Source organism: Hibiscus syriacus, unplaced genomic scaffold (genome assembly GCF_006381635.1).
Source record: "Hibiscus syriacus cultivar Baekdansim isolate YM2019G1 unplaced genomic scaffold, ASM638163v2 tig00113726_pilon, whole genome shotgun sequence".
In the NCBI taxonomy this organism is placed as follows: Eukaryota; Viridiplantae; Streptophyta; class Magnoliopsida; order Malvales; family Malvaceae; genus Hibiscus; species Hibiscus syriacus.
Window position 1 is genome coordinate 477,162 of NW_024063472.1, and position 19,617 is coordinate 496,778.

At 30.9% G+C, this 19,617-nt stretch overlaps 1 protein-coding gene and 1 pseudogene across 1 annotated transcript; one reads left to right on the forward strand and one right to left on the reverse strand.

Annotated features, from left to right (window-relative positions):
* The first annotated feature begins 1,662 nt into the window (after window positions 1–1,662).
* LOC120187879 lies at window positions 1,663–4,959 on the forward strand (annotated as a pseudogene).
* Window positions 4,960–6,297: 1,338 nt separating this feature from the next.
* Window positions 6,298–7,954, reverse strand: LOC120187806 (bidirectional sugar transporter SWEET7-like). Its single transcript, XM_039191427.1, has 6 exons — window positions 7,921–7,954; window positions 7,454–7,490; window positions 7,154–7,373; window positions 6,727–6,885; window positions 6,523–6,642; window positions 6,298–6,441 (listed from the first exon to the last, which is right to left on the reverse strand). The coding sequence occupies exons 1-6, from the start codon at window positions 7,952–7,954 to the stop codon at window positions 6,298–6,300; spliced, it is 714 nt and encodes a 237-aa protein (XP_039047358.1).
* Window positions 7,955–19,617: the final 11,663 nt, after the last annotated feature.

The following is a 19,617-nucleotide window of genomic DNA, read 5'->3' on the forward strand; positions in this document are numbered from 1 at the left end:
ACGGGAGGGGATGTGTGGGTTACTCGCTCCGATTTTCTCGTGCGTCGTTGGCCGAGATTTTAAGGATGGTTCAGTTTCGATCTCGACCGGTTGTTGGCACGTTGTTGTTGTTCTGATTCCCCGTTCAAGGCCCGAGAAATTCGATCGGTTCTTCGAAGTTGTTCGGGCGCGTGGCCCCACGTGCACTCCCGTGCGGCGCCATTCTACTAGACCTGAAACCCTAATCGGGTTAGGGCTGGATCAGGACCCTTACCCAATTGGGCTTCTGCTGGACCCGATTTTGGACCTAAAACAAAAAAGAAAAAATGAAACAAAAATCAAAATAAATAAATAAATAAAATGTAAGTAAAAACCATATAATATAAAATGTGATATAAAAATATTTTTTTTAAAAACCATATATAAATTTTTGAAAATGTTTTTGAAACTATAGTATATATATTTCAAAAACGTTTTAAAACTATATATTTATATATTTCGAAAAAAGTTTTCAAAATTATATATTATATATATTTTTTCAAAAATGTCTTCAAAACTATATACTATATATATTTTCAAAAAATGTTTTCAAAACTATATATTCAAAAATATTTTCAAAACTATATACTATATATATTTTCAAAAATGTTTTCAAAACTATATATTATATATATTTTCAAAAATTTCTCAAAACTATATATTATATATATTTTTGAAAAAAATGCTTTCAACACTATATATTATATACACTATACGTATATTAAGTAAAAATTCGAACGAAAATAAGTGACTACACGTACCTAACATTTACTTTTGTTTCATTTTAAAAATATAATATCACAACTTCTGTGAAAATTTAAATTAGATCAAAATTTTGAATTATTATTTAGTTAGTTTTAACTAAATTTTAATTTTGAATTTTTTCAAATCATATTTTATAACTTAAAATTTTATTTAATTTTCTTTAAGCCAAGAAAATTTATAAGATTACAAATTGAGTTGTATTCGTCCTATAAATAAATTTATTTTAATAAATTGAATAATAAACATTTTATATCTAAAGAATTCTGGCTATCAACTTTAAGTATTATTATTTATAATTCGTGACGTAATATTTATATGAATTTCAAACAACTGACTATTACTAAATATACTACAAACTGTATAATAAATTTGCTTAAAGACGAAGTATATAGAACAAGACAAAAGTGTTGAATGTCTTGTGCAACAAGGAACTTTAAAAAAATTTCTTACAACTAAAATTTCTTTTACCCATATTAATCCGAATTTTGATAATTTCTTACAATTTTGTCCAACAAGTATTCATATGATGAATGTGAAATGAAGAATGGCAGAGTAGTACGTACCTTGTAAAAGATTGTCGACTATTTTCATTTGATAAATATATGATATTCAAATTTAAAATCCAAAAAAGAAATAAATTTCTAATTTTATTTATGCGGGAAAGTTACAGTTTCACTGAATATTTAAAAATAAAAGAAAAAGGTAGAGATGACCGTGAATTCCTCCATACAAAAAAAAAGAAAAACAAAAATAATATAGAGAGTCAGCGGCAGCAGCAGAAACAACCACAAGAGGGACATTTCCAGGCAAAATCCATGTGCCCACATTACTGTTTGCGAGTTTGAAACAAACACCCACACTACTCTTTTCTCTTATATATATTATATAAGATTATCATTGAGTTCTAGTTTTTATTGTAGATTTTTGAGAGAGACCCAGAATCAGAAACCCTTCAACACAAGAAGAAGAAGAAGAAAAGCTGATAGCTTTCAAAGGTGTTGCTTTCTTTCTTTTTTTGACTGTTTGTTGGTATTCGAGGAGTAAAGTTGGGATTTTTAGTTGGGGGTCGAAAGAAAAAAATGAAGGAGAAAAGTGAGAGTGGTGGCGGAGGGTATGTAAGAGCAGATCAAATAGATCTGAAGAGCTTAGATGAGCAACTTCAAAGGCACCTTAGTAGAGCATGGACGATGGAGAAGAACAAGAACAAGAACAAGAAAGACGAGGGAGACGAAGGCGGTGTAGCTGGCGGCGGAGCACAGCTGAGGTCAAGCAACACTGTAAGAAGACAAGAGTGGGAGATTGATCCTTCTAAGCTTATCATCAAGACTGTTATAGTTCGTGGAGCTTTTGGCACTGTTCATCGTGGTGTTTATGATGGCCAAGATGTTGCTGGTATATACATACATATATTTTTCACCGTCTTTTCTTCTTTTTCCAATCTTATTTCTCTCTTTATGACATGCTTCTGAGTATCCATTTGTTGTTGAAACACTTGGCTTTTTCTCAAAATGACATTTTTTTATATGTACTGAAAGTGCTGTTTTGATCACTTGGTTTGTGATATAGATTTTACCCATTTCCCCCCTTTTCTTCATTTGGTTTTCTTTGAAAATTAACTTTCTAGGCCAGATGAAAGTGTTGCTATACATTAGGCACTAAAGCAGTGTTGATGAAGTGTCCATGGCTTGATTTTGTTAGTGTTCTTCTATGTTTCTTTTGTGATTGTAAAACATGAGTATGTACCTCCACAGAGGGTCTTATGCATAGCATTTATGTCCGAAAATGTGTTCGGGCCGGTATCGAACATGGATATTTCAAGAAAAATGAAGAGTCCGAGCAACACAGGTTTCCCGGTATTAGTAGTATTATTATCTGCACCAAAGCTGCTACCTCAGGTTTGCAGTGATGATGTTGAGCTTTAAGTGTTTTTTAGGGGTTCTCTCTTGAAAATGTTATTACAACTGTTCCATTTGTTTTGCTGCTGCTGGGAATATCCAATTAAAGAGAGGAAACCAGAGTTATTAGAACAACAACAACCCACCCGTTGCTTGAATTTGTTTTGCCCTTGTGAATCCGTTGATTTTACACTAAGCAGTCTGTGATCTAACTTCTGGAAATCGAATCCGTGGTTCACGAGATCTTTCGAGCTGGCAATTAGTTGCACTGCTGCAGTGACTTAAATGATGTTATTCTTCTTTTTGTTAGGCTTTCTTGCGTCCTAATTTATTGTTGGAATGCACTTTTTATCTAAACTTTTTGGAGATAAAAAGGTAGAAAATTTAAAGAGCTCCATTCACACTGTGAACTTGCATAATCTGGCTAAGCTATAAATCTGCTAAATGGACGCTATCATCCACCGTACCCCGATTATTTCCGGTCATCTACACAGATTTAACTGCCACATTAATCTATAACAAGATTTGTGACCTTTAGATAGTGCTCTGATTAATCATAAGGGCGATGTTTTGGTATGTTTTTCATGATGTTCAGTTGCCTATCAGATAAATCATGTATGAAAAATATGGTCTATCGTGTGGTTTATTTTTTTTTCGTATAGTAACTGTTTGCTTTCTTTTCTTGTTTCTTCCGTCATGCTTAGTTAAACTTCTTGACTGGGGAGAAGAGGGCCACAGATCCGAGGCCGAACTATCTTCACTTCGAGCAGCTTTTACACAAGAAGTTGCAGTGTGGCATAAGCTTGATCATCCTAATGTAACAAAGGTAACGATCTTTTCCACATTCTTATCTCGTATCTTTACTCTTCTTGACCCGAACTGCAAAACCTGCATTTGTTTCATCTACAAAAAAGCTTTTGCTTGTTTGGACAATGCATAAGCTTTAGTCTGTTTATTTCTCTTATTTTACTTGTTCAAATATGTCAACTCAGTAATTGGGGATGTTGGCAAAAGTCTGTATGTACATTGCTATGCAAGATGATTATGGTGGTTTTATCATTATGCTTATTTGTCTTTAATCTCTGTCCAAAAATTTCCATGCAGTTTATAGCGGCGACAATGGGGTCATCAGAGCTGAACATACAAACGGAAAACGGTCACATCAGTATGCCGAGTAATGTTTGTTGTGTTATTGTTGAATATTGTCCCGGGGGTGCACTGAAATCATACCTGATAAAGAATCGGAGAAGAAAGTTGGCTTTTAAAGTAGTTGTTCAACTGGCACTAGATCTTGCACGAGGGTCGGATTCTTATGCCCTGTCGATATAATTTCTTTTAATTATATATCATGTGAAATTATAAATTGTAATTTAAACTGAAGTTCTGATTATCATGTGTGCTGATGTTGTTGCTTTTGACACTTTCTAGGTTGAGCTATCTTCACTCCAAAAAGATTTGTCCATAGAGATGTCAAAACTGAAAACATGCTTTTGGACAAGACGCGTACGGTCAAAATAGCTTATTTCGGGGGTTGCTCGACTTGAAGCTTCAAATCCGAACGACATGACCGGAGAGAGCGGAACCCTTGGTTATTTGGCACCGGAGGTATGATACAACATATTCTTTTTGTTGTGAGTTGTGCTGTCTCTCCCTCTTGATGAGTTAAAATGCTGTAAATTTTGTGCAGGTCCTTAATGGCAATCCCTACAATAGAAAGTGCGATGTGTTTAGTTTCGGTATCTGTTTGTGGGAGATATATTGCTGTGACATGCCGTATCCCGATCTCAGCTTCTCAGAGGTGACATCGGCTGTCGTCCGTCAGGTAAATGAACCATGTATTCTATGTTTGCAAAAGTATGGCTACGATGATTCCACGTGGATTGTAACTATTGTGATAACATAAACTTTAAACTACAGAATCTGAGACCGGAGATACCTCGTTGCTGTCCGAGTTCTCTTGCAAATGTAATGAAGCGATGCTGGGATGCGAACCCTGACAAGCGGCCGGAGATGGATGAAGTGGTGTCGATGTTGGAGGCCATCGACACATCAAAAGGTGGAGGCATGATCCCGCACGATCAACCTCAGGGTTGTTTGTGTTTCCGAAGATATCGAGGACCTTTATATCGATATCGATACCACGTTGAGTTTAACATGCATTTAGAGGCAAGTAATAGTCCAATTTATTCATATTTCATTGAATTGGAAAGATATCCAGAGCTGAAAGTAGAAAGTGTATCTACCATCCGAACATGCATTTTGTAAAGATGTCATGTTTCTTTCTTTGATTGAGAATACTGTGAGTCTCATTTGGTCTCACTCTCATTCATTCACCCATTATATTAATGCTATAAACCAGACATCTATGCACATTAAGTGCTCTGATTCTATTGGAAAAGGAATTTTTTGGGTTAAAAATTTCAAGTTTTTTTATTTAATAACTCAAATTTTTCGTAAAATTTTTTCAAGTCAAATTGTTCAATATTATATTTAATTATTTATAAATATTTTTAATATTATGATGTTATTTGATTTTAGAGTAATTATATATTTAGTACTTAAACTATCAGTTTTGGTCAGTTTTAATATTTAAACTTTTAATTTTTTAAAAATATTATACCTAATATTAATTTTTTGTTTCATTTTAGTACCTAACTACCCAACCATTAAAAGCTTAACACGTTTAGTATTTAAACTATAAGTTTTTGTTTATTTTAGTATTTAGACTTCCATTTTTTTTTCAAAAATTTATGTTGAATTTTGAAAAAAAATTGATAATTTAGTTATTAAATATAATTTACCCTCGATTTTAATCTAAGGCATGTTTGCTTCGCGTAAAACATTTCCTGAAAAATGTTTTCCTTATTTTTCGGTGTTTGGTTGGAGGAAAATTGCTTGGTCAATGTAAAACATTTTCTGGGTCAAGAGAATTTTCTTTGCATTTTCCAAAAAATAACTTATCTAATTTTCTGTAAGTAATTTTCTGAACTTTTCAGTTCAAAGAATAAATATTCAAAATAATTTTATTTTATATAATATAATAATTTTGATAAAAATATTATTTATTAAATATTTAAAATGTTTAATATTTTTAATATTATAGTAATGTACTCAATTATATTATAATAATATAATATAATATAAGATATTATATTTTTATTTTAATAATTTCTAAAAGATTCATCAACTAATGAAAAATGATTAACTCTCTTTCAAATACCGTAAAATAATTTCTGAAAAATGTTTTCCATAAACTGTAATTTATTTTACAAAAAATATTTTCCAAAAAATATTTTCAGTGAAACAAACGGATCCTAAGTAATTTTTTTATTGTCATATATATATCATGTAAAGTTAATGGATTCAACTCAAACTCAAAAATTAAATTTATTAATTTTACATGGGAATAGACAAAAAGGAAACTAAAAAGGGGAATTTTATACCAAACAAAGCATAAGAGGAAAAAAGAATTAAACCCAATATCCATAGCCAATAGGCAGACTAACCAATTCATAAAGCATAAAACCATAAACTAAGAAACCTCTGCCCTAATTGTAGAATAAAGCAAAATTGAGAGTAAAGTCTATGTTCCCTTTGGAACTCAAAATGTAAAAGGAATTTAGGCCATTCCACCGGGCTGATTAGAGAGCTGAACCTCCGCTGCTTGCCTTTTCTCCTTTTTACTGTCCTTCCCATTGAAGTAATAGTATCCATATAAAGCCAGCTGCGCAAACCCAAAGATTGCTCCTAGTCCATTCGATATCTGCAATTATTCACATTGTTGTAATTCTAACTATCACCATTTCCATTACTTGTAATATTATTTCAGTTTTGAACATCATACCAGGATGAAGATGTCGGGTGGAAGGAGGCCATAAATGGTCCAGCAGACACCATTAGAGAATCCGGCCAATGAGAGCCAAAAGGGCATGTACTCCACACTCTTTGTGGTGATCACTTTTTTCTGTTAATGTAAACAAGATTGTTAATATATATATATAAAAAAGTGAATCAAGAGAATGAACAATGGATTTGGGGGAGATTATACCCAGATGGCCAGAGGTGAGGCGTACATAAAGATGTTGAAAATATCAGACATAACTCCAACGAAAAGAGTTCTGTGGCTGCCGTGCAAGGCCAGCATTGCCACCAGAACAATGACTACTGTCGATGCCACTTCACCAAGGAGGACATAGGCAACGGTAAGCTGAGAATTTGATCAAACAAATAAATATAAATGCTAAACTAAATGGAATAAGATCAGCTAGACTGTTGTTAAAGATGGTAATGAAAACGAAAACCAAAAATCTTATCATCCAAAACCTTACCGAATATTGATGCCTACATTCAATCTAACATGTGTTCTCATCCTAAAATTCTACCAATATCGATGATTTCGTTCAATCCATATAAATGTAAAGGACATCAAAAGGTGTTTGATATAATTACCGAGAGAATGGTTCATGTATTCATACCCTTTTCTTCCGATCATTGGCATAGATGACGTAAATGGTTAGGTACGTCAATTCAATGACAAGACCGATGGCGTTGATGGTCAACACTAAAAAGTTGTCCTTTTTAACAAAGGGGAGGCCATAGAAACACCAAAGGATGCAGTTCATAACTGTGACCAAGTACGGGATTGCCTGAAACTCCTCCACTGCCTTCTTCTTATAGATCCGATAGAAAGTTGGTCTATTCACAAAAATCAAACAATTTTTAGAGATGATTCTAATTTCAAAATGAAAAAATTAGCATGGAGAGAGTGAAATTACACTGGCGAAAGAAAGAGGCCAAAAGAGATGACATTGCCTGTAAAAGAAATGAATATAAATAAACAACTACTCCATACTCATACTAAATAAATATAAACCGAGTAAAAAAGTAAGAAAATCTGTACAGTCTTTTAATCTACATAGATTTATTAATTGACGTAAAAACTTAAACCTCATGAGAAACAAAAAAAGAAAGGGAAACGAAATCTCCATTGATCAAAGCTAAAAAAGAAACGATATCTTTAACGAATAAATATAAATATTTTACTTCATATTTATTTTAACAAAAAAAAGGGAAAAGTAAATATTTCTAATTTCATTGAAGCAAAAAAGAAACGAGAAATGATTAGAAGAAAAAAGCGATCTCCATTGATAAAAGCTTCCAAAACTCGTTGAAAATCAAAACGCATTCGCTTCTAATCGTGATCGAAATCCCCAAAAAACTAAAGGAGAGAAGCATTAATTACCGATAATGCCGACGATATTGCGAGCAAGTCCCATGTTAAAAGCTTAAGGTGAGCAGCGAGCGAGCGAGAGAAGGAAAGCAGAAGATGTTAGGGGTGAAGGCTGCAAATGGATTTGAAAGATATAAATAGATTAGAGATAGAAATAAGAGGGAGAGAGATTTTTAGTTGGAGTACTAGAAATGATCGGAGATAAGATTTTACTCTTTTAAACAACAAAAAAAAATATTTTTCAAACACGATACTTTAATTATCCATTAATCCTAATTAAAATCAGAATATTTGTTTTAATTTAATTATCCTAATTAAAATCACAATTCTTGTTTTTGAAATCTCGCTTAATATCTTTTTTGTGCATGCAATATGCATGGCGTCGTGGTTTTGCATAATTGGGGACAGTGAGACGCGGCGATTAAATCGTTCGAGTGTTTGTTGTTGGATGATATTATATTTACGTCGGAGTTGTATGAAATTACGATCACTTGCCATTACCGAAATACCTAAAACACTGTATTATGTGAAGAGAAGATTTCGTCTTTCCCAATTAGCAAGAATTACGCGCTTTCCCCATCACGGAAATCCACTAGTGACTGCTTCATACTAGCTCTTAACTGATTTCATCAAAGGCAGGGATGACCCCTGGACCCGAATCTACACCTTCCGACTCGATCTGATTTATTAAATTATATTTTTTTATAAAAAAAATCAGGATTGAGTCAGGTCAAATTATTTAGAAAATAATTTCGGATCGAAATCAGATTTAAGGTAAAATTATTTGACCTGATCCTAAAATAATATAATTATAACTAAGCCGAAAATAATGTAATTATACCTTATATACTTGGAGATAATTATAATAATACCTCTTTATATTAACTTTTTTTTTCAATTAGATCACTATCTTATCAATTAAAATTAAGAATTTTTTATAAATATATTTGTATCAAATCATGTCAGATCAAATCCGAGTTTTATCTCAAAAGACGAATTGTGTTTTAGGTTAGATGGAATCACTTTAAACATATGTCGAATCAGATCGAGTTTCGGGTGAAGACTGCATATTTTTCAGGTAGAATTGGATTAGTCGAACTCAACCCGACCCAAGTCCATCCATAATCAAAGGGCTTGTTTTACTTTATTTCTCACTTAAATTAAATTCAAATTAATTTCATTTCTATTTCAATTTAATAATAAAATATATTATAATGTACTTGAAACTTTAAATTAGATTTTATTTATTTATTTAGAATCTAAGGGTCCATTTAGTTTTAGAATATATAGGTTATTTTCATTTTCTATTTTTAAAAAATAGAAAACGTTGCAGAAAACATGTTTGATTGTAAAATTAGAAATTGATTTCTGAAAAAGAAAACAAAAAAATAAGTGAAAATATGAAAACATAAAAAATGTATTTTCACTATTTTCATTAAAATTATTCTGAAAATTTGAAAGATATGAAAAATATGATCTAGATTTTTAACTTAACATCATGGATTCAAGTCCTTTTAACAATAATTTTTGATTTAATGGTATCTAAAACCTCAAACTTTTGCAAAAAATAATATGTTCCCTAAACTTCTCTTACACTCAATCCTTAAACTAATTTTTTATTAATTTATTTTTTAGTATTTTTATATTCAATATATTAAATATCTTAATAATTTTTATATTTTAATTTTAAATTTAAATGTTTTTTATTTTTTCTAAAAAATTAATTAAGTCCTTAAACTTTCTAAAATAATCAATTAGACCCTCAAACTTAGCCAAAAATCAATTAAGCCCATCTACCACATCATCATCTATTATGAACTACCACAACATTATCGTGAACAATCATATCAATATTGTATATTTTTATGTAAGCTTTGTGAACTGTCATATAAGTATGTGACGGTCTTGATTTCATTAATCAAAAGGTTAGATTGATTTATTTTCTCAATATAAGGTCACATTGATTGTAAAGAAAAGTTAAATGGCTAAACTAGTTTTTTCCACAAAAAATTAAGGGCCTTGGATTGTCCAATATGCATTAACATTATATTATTAATATAAACTAAAATAACTTTATTGTTTTATATAAGCATAACTCACATATTAAATTTATGTAATAATTTTTAATAATTATATTTTAATATAATTATTTAATAAATATTTATTCCTCTCTATTCTAAAAAATAGATCTCAAATATATTTTAGTTACTTTTATTTCCGGAAGCAAAGTTTTCATTTATATCAACCAAACATGTTTTATATTTTTTTAAAAACTGAAAATGAAAACTACATTCTAAAAATAAAAATAGAAAATATTTTCTAAAACCAAACAAACCCTAATCTATTTTACTTTTTATTTTTAAAATTTTAATTAACAAGATATATAATTTAATATAAGTAAAAAGACATTAGAGGTCCATGCACTTTAAAAATACCATTGTGACCCTCTAACTCAGAAAATAAGTCCAATGTGACACTTTGATCAATGTTTTTTTGTCGTTGACCGTTATAGTACTAATGTGACAATTCAAGATACTAACATGGCGTTCACGGTGTTGACATTGTAACCCTTTGCCCTATCTAGAAGGAATAGGTCAGATCTAGAAGGTTCATTAACTTTTTTTTTCTTCTAAAATTAGCCCAAAAGTAATTTAATAAAGCATCGAATTTATTCCTCGCGTTATCGATTTCAAAGCTTAACAAAACAAATTTAATTCAATTAATAAATTAAACTGAAAACAAACTCCTATCAAACCAAAGTCCAAAGTTCAAATTAAAATTTTAAAGTCCAGTGTCCCAAAAATAAATAAATATAAATAATAACAATTCCCAAATAAAAGTATTAGTGAAAATCCGATGTAATGAATCTAAGTAAAATTTTCCATACTATGAATATTAATAAAATATGAATACGAAAATCTCCAAGTACCGGTACATCTAAATTTGAGAATCTGAAAGAGAAACTAGAAGCGTGTAAGCTATTAAACTTAGTGTGTCTCCAAAGTGAAATCAGTCACAATTCATAACATAGTTCGAATCAACAGTGATAATCATAAATTTGAGTTATACAAATGCTTATGCACCCATACTTATGTCACACCATCTGAAGTGGGGTTCGTCACAAAGATAGAGGCCATAGAATCCGAAAGTGACATTTACCTTGTTGAGTGAATGCACTAAACTTTCCCTATCAACATCTAATCTAATATGACATACAAAATGACATACATATCTGAGTTTCGATTCGATCCGAATAAAAATATTATATATAATCAAATATTCCGAAGCATATATTTCGATTCCAAAAGTTCAACACAATCCAATATTTTGAATGCACAACCTAGATTCCAATTCCGACATATCAACATGCATCACATGGTATTTTTCCTAATATAATTAACACAATAATTTTTCACAATCAGACATACTTTCAATTAATTTTCCAATCAATCAAGAAAAAAAAGCAACCAAACAATATAAACGTAACACTGAATGGGAACACACCTCAACAAAATAATTAATGACGATAATAACCTTTCCCACGGTCAACCCAAATAGTGGATCGACCTAAATCATTGCCTATAAAAATATTTAATAAATAAATTAATATACTAAATAACGTCAATGCTAACCGTACTAAAAAATCAACTAATATCCATGGTTAATATTAGCAACACGAGTCGGTTTAAAGTTTGTGGGTAACAACGGAGGAGACGGTAACTCAGTTCCCGGTTCGATTCCTCGTACAAAAAACGCAACGTCTGAATTTAAGTCCCAAATATACCAATTCCAGATTAAGAATAATTTAACATCAACAATAAATTAATTTTTGGTTTGAATTGGAAACTGGCAGTGGGATTTGGTTCGAATATAGGGGACTTCTAGTATGACTAACAGGCAACAACTCTCTCACGACCGGTCAGTGAGAGAACTAGTGGCAGAAGCCATGACCGACGATGGTGACCACATGGCCACCCGGTGAGGACACTGGTGACGGGAGAACGACAACGGGTTATAAAGTTGTTCGAGGAGCCATTAAGACTAGAATCCTATAGATTTGGTTTTCCCCAACCCAGTCTCGACGAGAACTAGGCCATCCAAACCACGTTGAATAACTGTGGATGGCTCTAAGGGGTAGTTTTGTTTCGATTTCCTTACCAAAATCGGGTGAACGATGACGACTTAGTAACTGAGTTATGTTACGGGGTTTCTAGGTGCCATTGATGAGAATGTGAGCAAGGAGAAGGAGCAATAATGATGTGAAACGAAAGAATGAAATAGTTACAAGGAAGTGCCCGTATAATTTTAAAATAGATTTGGGGTTGAGATAAAAGATAATGGGATAAACACAAGGTTCATCCCTATATTTCCTTAGGGTTTTCAAAGTAACTTCTAAACTTTGTTTCTCTTACGAAATAACCACTAAATCAAAATAAGGGATTTAAGGAAACAATTCCCAATTTTTAAGGTTTCAAATTTGAGGAAAAATTGGGATGTTACAATTCTCTCATCCTTAAAGAAAATTTTAACCTCGAAATTTACCAAAATGGAAATAGAATGACTTAAGAAAATACCTTCAATATCGTCTGACTCATCCCAATCCTCATACCTTTGAGTAGCATATACCAACTCAGGTTATCTCACTAGAGACCTATTTGAACCTCTACTATGAATTGATCTACCTCTACTAGTTGAACCAGAACTAGTCAGTCTAACCTGATCCCTAACTCGGGTTTGTGCTTGAACTGAAGCCTAAGACTGACTAGGACCATAAGAACTAATAGACGAAAAATGACACTTCTTGAAATGGTTCTCTAAAGATCCACAATGGAAACACGCTCCAATCTTCCTCTAACACTCTCCAGAATTCATTTTATTACAATAAGAGCTCAAAGGTACCTCATAAGCACTCGTCGAACCTCCAACACTAACAGTAGGAGCAACAAATGTCACCAATCTAGCCCTAAAATAACTCTAAGAGTCAGAATCATCTTTTGATTTGTTGCTGAATTGATTTACATATCATGCATTAGTAGGAGGTCCCGATTTCCTTCAGGTTCTATTAAAATTTAGGGGTTTAGGACCCAACGATAATGGCTCAATCTTCTCAGTAGTCCTAGCCAGAAAAGTTAAACTATTAAACACAGTGTCATGGTGTAAGGTAACACCTGAATGAATCGAGGGGCGAAGACCTTTCAAAAATGAATCACACTTTTCGTTTTCATTCGAAATCAATCCCGAAGCATACTTAATCAATCTAAATAAATCAATCTCATAATAGATCACAGATATATCATTCTGCTTCAAATTCAACAAATCCTCCCGATACTTTTCCAGATACTTAGCCCGAACATATCAATCTCGGAAACCTTGTCGGAAGTACTCCCAAGAAACCTACCTAACTGGAATAGTATCTTGCTCAAACTCCCAAATACCTTATTTTTATTTAAGTCTTAAACTCTATTTCTCATGGTTATGTATTTTGAATTCTAACGATGGAGTTCTTATTTTGTAAACGTCATATTTGAATGTTCAAACTAATGTTTATTTTGTGTATTTGATTTAATCTTGTTAAATTTTGTTTTAAAAAGAAATTTTTTGAGTTAGTGGCATCGGTGGTCTCGTGTGACGTTCTAATCCATTGATCCTCGGGTCGAACCGAATTGGGGCGTTACAAGTATAATGTTCTTGTGAATCTTAGGGTTCATTGATTTATACATAAGATATCGATATGTCTTGTTATAATCTTCATAGCCAATGAAAATACAATCCATCATTTTGGTTTATTTTCGTTTCCTTTGATAATGAGATCATTATTTTTACAAGACACCCCCATATTTTTAAGTTCTTGTAGAAAGATTGTCTACATTTCCATAACTTATATGGTGTCTTGTCATTTTTTTTCTTTTAAGAGAATCTTATTTAAAAGGTAATTGGTTGAAAAAAAATTTCTTCACATGTTCTGTGATAACCCATAGCTTCTTAGCACCACGTTCATCATTTCCTTTTAAGATTTAATTATTCCTCTTTGCTACTTCATTTAATTTAGGAGAGAATGATGATGTAACTTTATGAATAATATCATGTTGTGCACGCTATTAACTAATTAATGGTTCAATTTATTAATCACCATAAGAACTTCTTAATAATTTTACTAAGTTGGTTTTCAACTTTATGTTTATAGAGTAAATTTCTCTATAATTTCACTTTTTTTCTTTAGCAAATATATAACAATACTTTTTTTGTATCAACGATAAAGATAATAAAATATTTATTCATTCTTGTTTATAAAAGTAGATCAAATACATTTATTTTTTAAGATATTTCTTTATAAACATATCGAGATTTTCAAGAAATAAATTAAATGATTTATACTTGATTCTCAAGAAAATAAATTTAATGATTTATTTCATTTTCTTTCAAAAGTAAAATCATAATTGATTTTCCAAGACATAAATGAAACAATTTATTTTCTTTTACAAAATAAGAAATTAAATCCAACAGTTTATTTCCTTTTACAAAATAGAAAAATAAATCCAACGATTTATTTTCTTTTACCAACCAGGAAAATTATTGAATGATTTATTTCATTTTACAAAATAGGAAAATAAATCCAACGATTTATTTCCTTTTACGAAATAGGAAAATAAATCCAACGATTTTTTTCCTTCTACAAAACAGGAAAATAAATCTAATGATTTATTTTTCTTTTACAAACTAGGAAAATAAATCCACCGATTTATTTCCTTTTACAAACCAAAATCATCTAAGATTCTTAGAAAAATAAATTCAACGATTAATTTCCGTTTAGAAAATAGAATCATTTAAGATTATCAAGAAAATGAATTAAACAGTTTATTTCCTTTTAAAATATAAAATCATCCACGATTCTCAAGAAAATAATTTCAATGATTTATTTTCCTTATAAAGTTGGAATCGTTCAAGATTCTCAAAGAAATAGATTCAATGATTTATTTTCCTTACAAAGTTTGAATCAACTCAAGTTTCAATGATGAAATTAATCCAATGAAATAACCGCAACTAAGTCATCAAAAGGAACTAATCATTTGATTTTAATTTTGGCAACTCAATTATCAAAAAGAACTAATCCTTTGATTTTACTTTCGGAAACATAATAATGAAAAATATTTAATCTTTTGATTAAACTGAACTAATCCTTTGGTTTTACTTTTAACAATCAATAATCAAAAGGAACTAATATTTTGATTTTACTTTTGGCAACTCAATAATCAAAAGGAACAAATCCTTTGATTTTACTTTTGGGAACCCAATAATCAAAAGCTTTGGATTAAACTCCGAATTCATTTGTATCTACAAAATTTCTCAAAAGAAATTATTAGTACGATAATAAAATTCATATTGTTTCCAAAACACAATCAATAATTATTATAACATTTAATAATAATGATAAAATCAAAAATATTATTTATTCTTGTCATATTTAATATTCTATTAAAAGACAAAATAATTATAAGGTAATAACCTTAATTTCGTGAACAATATCATGATTCACTTTTAAGGGTAAAATCTTACCATAATGATATTACCAAATAATACCATGTCTTCTTCCAGTTAGATACCTAGGGGTTCCACTTGTTACCAGAAAACTCATTGCTAAAGATTGTAATCCTCTTATTGACAAAATCAGATTAAGAATTCATCAATGGTCTGGGAAACATCTTAGCTATGCAAAAAGACTTGAACTTGTCAAAATAATACTCCAAAGTATAGCAAATTTCTGGTGCAGACAATTTCTACTTCCTCAAGCTATTATCAACAAGATTAACCAGCTTTGTTCTAGATTCTTATGGAAAGGCACTGACTCTGCGGCCACTGGTGCAAGAGTAAGCTGGGGTAACATTTGCTGTCCTAAATATGAAGGTGGGCTGGGTCTAAAAGATTTAAAATCGTGGAATAAAGTATTCATGATACAGCTCATTCGAAACCTTCTTGTTGGTGAAGGTTCTTTATGGATTGCTTGGATTAATAACTACGTTATTAAATCCAAGGAATTTTTGCAGATGCCTACAAGCGTTACATACAACAATTGCTTCAACAGGCTGTTAAAATTGAGATCTGAGGCCATCCTTATTCTTAATTCAGGAGCTACTAAAACCAAAGATATTTGGGATGAGATTAAAAAAAAATGACAAAGTTCCTTGGGATAAATTAGTATGGTTTCCCCTTCATGTTCCTAAATTCAGTATCATCACTTGGATGACAATTATTGATAGGCTTCCCACTCGGGACAGACTTATTCGAATGGGGCTAACCACTGAAGGTTCTTGTATCTTATGCAATAATGGCTTTGAAACTAGAAATCACTTGTTTGCTGATTGTATTATGGTTGTTTCTCTTTGGTTTAGAATTCTTAATCTTTGCCTTTTAACCAAACCACATATGTCTTGGGAGCACAAGCTTGCTTGGGCTATCTCTTGTTGGAAAGGTAAATCCCCCATGTCCACTATTTTGAAGATTGCTTGGAGCTCTTTCATCTACTTTGTTTGGGAAGAAAGAAATAGACGCCTATTCCAAGGTAGATTTAGAACCATGGATGATTTTCTCTTTTCTATTAAGGAGATTGTTGGTTCTCAACTTAGGAATAGAGATCTTAATAGGTTTGGTTTTGTTAATATGCAACTTTGTACCAATTGGGGTCTAGGATAATCATTTTTTTGTTGTAAATAGTTTGTCTTTGATCCTCGATTGTTGTCTTGTACTTTTCCTTATGGATAATAAAATTTTACTTATCAAAAAAATAATAATACCATAATATAAAAAGAATCACATTAATTCTTTAACTGGCCCACGACCACAACCATGTATGAAATTATTTTTCTTCTAGGTAAAGAATCACATTGATTTTTTATTACAGAATTAACATTTAAAAAAAATCAATAATCAACGTTACTTTAATGAATTTTTTAGTTTAATAGATTTGTCCACTTTGAACAAACCCGTTAAAATGGTAGGATAAATCCTAAAAATGAATTAATTTGCTTTTCATGATTTCCCAAATATTTTCGTATCATCTCGGATTAAAGAAAGGTAGAAGAAAGAATATGTCTTAAGATTGCTAGAAGTATAACAATCCAAGTTGATAAAAATAAAATATTTTATTAAATAATAGAAAATATGGATGTAAAATCATGTAATCGTTCAGGTTTCATTCGGATCTCATCAAGTTAGGTCAAATCAGATACATGTTGTGTCAGTCAAATTTATGGTTTAACTCAGATTAAGTTGGGTCCGGGTCAAAATTAGTTTAGGTCATTTTCAGGTTGTTTTGACATCAATTCAATTCAAGTTAGATCGTCGATGTTAGTTTAGGTCAAAATGGTGCAAGTCAAAATCAATTAAATTTTAGGTTAATTTAGGTTCAAATAGACTTTAGTCGGATCTCGTTCAGATCGGGTCACATCATTGACATACAAAATTTAGGGAGAATCTTACCAAGTACGAATTGAGTTCAGGTTGGGTCATTTTTGAGTTAATTGTTTCTCGCCATTCATGAACGACGAATTGTAATTTGTAATTGTATATAATTTTGAGTAAATTAAAAAATATAAATAATTATGGGTCAATTTGTAATACCCCAAATACACTAACCAATACGAGTTACAGATGTCACATCAAAAATTTAAAACATTTCTTTAATTGAACTGAGTAAAATTTTGTATCATTCGAACATCACCAGTTTCATAACCTGAACAATTATTATAAATAATTGTTCAGAAAAAATCATAATATAATATTTTTGGTTACCAATTCAAAACTAGTTTCAAGCAGTGATAGACAGTTCTGTTCTGTTTCATAAAATAAATAGGATTTTCTAACACGTTTGATTTAGAACCCAAGTTAATATTTTAAGCATAGTTTACTATCATAATATTTATTCATACTATTAATTATATTTAATACTAACTATATTAAGAAATTGCGGACATTTCATTCTCGTACACATGCCGACTATAATTTTTAGAACACAATAGGATGTCATCATTGTTACATGTAAATATTTCCTTTGTGATTATGCCAAGATCAGCTCCTTACTCATTTTCTTCTTTTTTCTTACACGTGAAAATCATCACACGCCAAGTATACACTTAGTGAGGCAATTATAGAAATATTCAAAGCAATACAACACATAAATGAAATGAGTAACAATATTCAGTGTATTATGATCACTTTATCTGCATTCCAACCATGTTACCATATATCAACATGATATAAACTGGATATAAAATTTCTTACCAATATACTCACCATTTATTCCATAAGCTCATTAAATTATTCACCTGTTTATCATTTATTAACCAATAAACCATAGCCTAAAATATAAACCTATGAGGACCCCGGTATTCGAGTAAAATATATGCACTATAGTGTTAAATCTGCACTAAGGTTACACTCTAGTATTGATCCGGATATGACACATAAGGTCGTTCCCATCACCTACACTAGGTTTACACTTTAGTGTTGATCCGGATATGACACATAAGGTTGTGCCCAACACTTGCAGTAAGTGTCCTTACACACTATAGTGCTGAAACCTACAACTGTTGGACTATATGGAATGCCATCAATACCACTGACCCTCAACGACATACTTGGGCATATAGTCTATATTTATTTAACCCATCCATGGAAAAGTATATAAATATAATTTCACATTGAGCATTTCATACCCGAAATAACATCGCATATGTACATAATAAACATCATATATAATAACCAGTGATCAATGAATTTTATACTCAATTTTTGACATATTTAGAATACGTCAATATATGATAATTGATATAAATATCATGCCAATGTAGATAACATAGACTTATCGCAAGTCCCACTTGATGATGTATAAACATCTATGTATATATGTTATGCATGCCTTGCACTCACTTTGAAATTATAAACAAGTCAAGACAAGCCTCACTAAGCTTTAACTTGATCCTTATCTTCTAATTCAGTTAAATCTCAAAATTGGTCATAATTTCATATTCTAGTAGTTTGCACTACCTTTAATGTAATACCCCAAATATTAAGTCAGAGACTTTAGTGAAAAGTTTTAAATTTTGAGGATGTATTTGATTAAACGATAAATTGTAAGAAAATAATTTAGGAATTTGGTTAAGACTAAATTATAAGAGTGGAAGAATGAAAGGGGTATTTTGGTCATTTATAGGGGAAATGAATTATGGTATTAAAGTAAAGAAAAAGGGAGAATGTTAATTTTTTTGGCCATCATCTCTTCTTCTTTCCCGTGTTCACTTGGCCTTCTCCATAGATAAGGTAAACTTTATCTAATTAGTTTTTCTTTTCGATTATAGTTTGTTTTTGCAACCTTAAGTGATAAGTAAACTTAAGGAAGGGTTAAATAAGATTTAAACTAAGAGATGGATGAGTTATTAGAGATTAGAGAAAATGGATTTTTGAAGGATATGTTGGAATATGAGTTTTTACTGATGTTTATTAGTATTTTTAATTTGTCAAAGAACTAAATAAGAGATTAGAAGCTTTAGATATGAGTAAAAACATGCTAGAAAAAGTTATACGATTCTTGAGTTGAGATGTTCTATGGAGATTTTAGATATTATAAGAGGTTAAATGAAGTAAAGTTAATTGGGTTATGTAAAGAAGAGTTTAATAGTATCGTTGGAGGTAAAAGTAAGAGATTAGAGAGGAAAA

Bases quoted from the DNA above. Each gene is read 5' to 3' on its own strand.
- LOC120187806 (XM_039191427.1), bottom strand. From the start codon at position 7,954: ATGGGACTTGCTCGCAATATCGTCGGCATTATCG. The intron at 7,374-7,453 runs GTAATTTCACTC...TTTTGTGAATAG, and splicing joins GGCCTCTTTCTTTCGCCAGT to ACCAACTTTCTATCGGATCT. The intron at 6,442-6,522 runs GTATGATGTTCA...GAATAATTGCAG, and splicing joins CACCCGACATCTTCATCCTG to ATATCGAATGGACTAGGAGC.